We start from the raw sequence: 3318 nt of genomic DNA, 5'->3' as shown, positions 1-3318 counted from the left end.
GGAATTCAAGAAAATATATTACAGTTTCGGGATATAAATCGTAATCCAAACAATATATCAATTGCAACAAAACTTCCCACCTACAACCAATTTTTTGTGGACAGTACCGTGTCCAATTTAACTTTTCTCGTGAAAATAAATTAACGAAGGTTTACCGACCTTTGTTATTCCAAACCTCATTCATATCATCAAGTCCAACATATGTCCGAGTGCAATACTGATTCATGAACTTCTATGTGCATACTTTTTCAAATTATTGTAACCGCATGAACTTCTATGTCAAATTATTGTAACCGCATGTAACACCCTACTCACTTGCTATAAAATCAGCCATATACCTCCTCCACCCTCTCCTCTTTTTTTCCCTCGATTTTCTGACCCCCAAACCACAATCCCACAATCTTAGTAACAAAATCCTAAACCTCTATCATTACCACTTTTTGCTTTCTTTCTTGGTCCCTGTTGGTAACAAAAAATGAAATGATATATCCCAAAAATCAACTAAACCCAGAAAAGATCATATAGATTACACTCGGACTCCAATATGAATTCACTTGGGCAGGAGATCCTACCTCCTGTGATAATGGTATTTCTACTACCCGCAAACCCAATACACCATAAGATCAAAAACAACAATCTTGGTAGGTTGGGCCAAACCTAAACTCGATTGGACCAAGATCAATACGGGCGGGGAAGCTAAATTGTACCAAATTGTATGGATGGATGATTACAAGATCAAATAAAAAATGCATCAAATTATACAATCAATATCCAAGACAACTATAAAGAAGGAAACCGAACAGTGGATGACAACTTATCAAAAATCTCCCGATAATAATTTGATACCACATGATTCCATTCTTTCTGAACTAAATTGTATTAAATGGCGTCTTGTATGACATGCCCTCGTGTAGTCTCCTGCTAGCTGTATAAATCAATTTTTGCTTAAAAAAAGCTTTTAAGAAGGAAAAGCACACAAATGAAATGTTGTAAACTCATATGTACTTACTTTTTAATTTCAATACAAGGATACTAAGAGCAATTCCAACAGAGTATGGGTTTAAAAAAAAATGTTGCCACATAGGATTTTAGACATTATAGCACAAAAGATCTCTCCAATGATGGTTAGATAATTTTTTTTTTGATAAGTTAGAAATGAAAATATGGATGAGAATATCTATTTTTGAAGACTCTCGTCCAAACCCACGTCACTAATTTTGATTTTTTTTAAATTTTTGTGAAAATATTAGTTTAGGTCACATTAATAAAACCTGATTTATTTTATTTCAACCAAACATACATATACAAACACTGTGGGAGATGTTTAAATTTATAATGGCAGATACCACTAAAATCCGTTAAAATTATATCTCCAATTAAGATGCATATCCAAACACCATTCCAGATGCTTTATGATAATAACTTATTCAAACTCACAACTAACCAGAATACGACACATTACACCCAGATATGAGAGTATGTCACTAGATCAAGTACAACCATGATAGTCAAGGACAACTGGATCCGCCTGGACCCCCGTACGTTATAACGTTCCACGTATACGGCTAAGAACTGTAAGAGTAGTAGTAAAGCTTGTAACAAGTCTCTTTTTTAGTATCTAGTTTCCTCAGTGCTCTAGTATAATCGAAGTAAACAATCTCTCCTGCTTCGTTAAAGACCTTCATTTCTCTCATAAAACCAGCCTTTGCAAGGTCATAATCTTGGTATTCTGGGAAGTGTCCGTTTCCCATGGGAGGACTAGGACTTCCGGATACTGCCCCTGCTATTCCACCATATCTAACGATAGAAGCGTTCTGTGCTAGATGAGTAAATAGCTCCTTCGGCCAGTACCCTATCACTTGTCCACCAACCGATAACCACCACTTGCTCGTGCCTGCCATAACATACAAACACATCTCAATTCTTTCTATTAAATGAAACTAGGTTGTGCTAGATAGTAGTAACGCAAAGCAATTTCCATGAAAATAATTTCTTGGGTTTTCCGTAACTTTTACCGAAATGGGATTTAAAACTCATTTACGCATATATACTACTTTAGCTGCTAGTTCACTAAATTTTCTATAGGTGACAGTTGAATTACCTGATATACTTCCACGGGAATCGAATATTTTTTCCCTTTATAGACAGATACGGGTTCTAATAGTTCGCCGAATGTGATACTAGGATGCACTTGAACGAAACCAGGGCAGAAGATGTTGAAGCAACCTGTACTTTTATAACCATCAGCCTGCAGAGATTAAGCATTACACATAATATAAGAACTTATGGAGTTTTATACAAGATTTGCAGTAAAACTAACTTCGGAAAATATAACAAAATATACGTGCTGATGAATAAGAAAAAAAATGGTTCGAGCTTACTGTCCAATAGCCGAAAATTCTGGTAATGTTATCGCCAAAGAGTTTGGGATATACCTGAAAGCCTCGTAATCATATCGATAAGGTGAGATTAACTAAAAACAAGAACAAGAAAAGAATACGAGCAAATAGCACTTCGTTTGTAGCTAGACATGATTGACATTTGGATGACTTACGGCCCATGCCGCCTCTATACTGTTTAACTGTTCCTCGGGACCATTCTGAATCCACATTTGTGATGTGCTGAATTGTTCCGGAGTTACTGGTGGATTATAAGCGCCCATAATGACATGACCTCCATAATATGATTTGCCTTCGACAGGTTGGATAGACGCAAACTAAATGGACATTAAGAAAAAAGATAACCAATTAGTTTTTGTATATTAACAATCAGCTTTTTAGTAAGAAGCAGCTAACCAAGTTGAATCTACAAGAGTTAAGCAAGCAAGGCCACAAATATCAACCGATCATTAAGAAAAGCATTAATACCATCCAACCGATCGATGTAGTGTTCACAATTGTCCAAACCATGTAGAAAATTTTAGCAAATGTAGCCTAGCACTTTTAGAGGCCACTCAAAAGGAATTAAGGGCTACTTTTTTATCCCCATCCATTAAAGGGGTTAAGGTGTATCTTAAAAATAGAAAATTGTCTATATTGTCCTTCACCTTTATGTTGAAAATTTTGGATTAAACAAGGGGATGAAAACAGAAATAGAAAATGGTGTACCCCTGATTTCAAGGCTCTTTCGATTCTTTTAGACAATAATTCGACCTTTCCCAATAAATTTGGCGAGTACAAACGGTCTCTCGAATTATGCCTTCAGGATTCAATGAAGCCCTAACACCGTAATCAAATTCAAGGATTGTACTTCCTTGACCCGACCAAGAATCACACTGTATAAGGTTCTGATGATGCTTTTTAGAGAAGAAGAAAACAG

The 3318-nt window shown here is 35.9% G+C and overlaps 1 protein-coding gene across 1 annotated transcript; it reads right to left on the bottom strand.

The window, feature by feature from the left end:
- Positions 1-1565: 1565 nt before the first annotated feature.
- On the bottom strand, positions 1566-2662 carry LOC113272216. The gene is made up of 5 exons (XM_026522090.1): positions 2555-2662; positions 2382-2473; positions 2192-2248; positions 2102-2136; positions 1566-1894 (listed from the first exon to the last, which is right to left on the bottom strand). Exons 1-5 carry the CDS (start codon positions 2660-2662, stop codon positions 1566-1568), a joined length of 621 nt encoding a protein of 206 aa, XP_026377875.1.
- Positions 2663-3318: the final 656 nt, after the last annotated feature.

This window comes from Papaver somniferum, chromosome 4 (genome assembly GCF_003573695.1).
Source record: "Papaver somniferum cultivar HN1 chromosome 4, ASM357369v1, whole genome shotgun sequence".
NCBI lineage: Eukaryota > Viridiplantae > Streptophyta > Magnoliopsida > Ranunculales > Papaveraceae > Papaver > Papaver somniferum.
This window is presented reverse-complemented; position numbering and strand designations above follow the sequence as displayed.

Excerpts from the sequence above, each read along its gene's own strand:
- LOC113272216 (XM_026522090.1), bottom strand. The coding sequence starts at position 2,662 with ATGGGCGCTTATAATCCACCAGTAACTCCGGAACAATTCAGCACATCA. Across the intron at positions 2,474-2,554 it reads GTATAGAGGCGGCATGGGCC|TTAATCTCACCTTATCGATA; the intron begins GTAAGTCATCCA and ends TCTTGTTTTTAG. Across the intron at positions 1,895-2,101 it reads TTCCCGTGGAAGTATATCAG|GCACGAGCAAGTGGTGGTTA; the intron begins GTAATTCAACTG and ends ATGTTATGGCAG.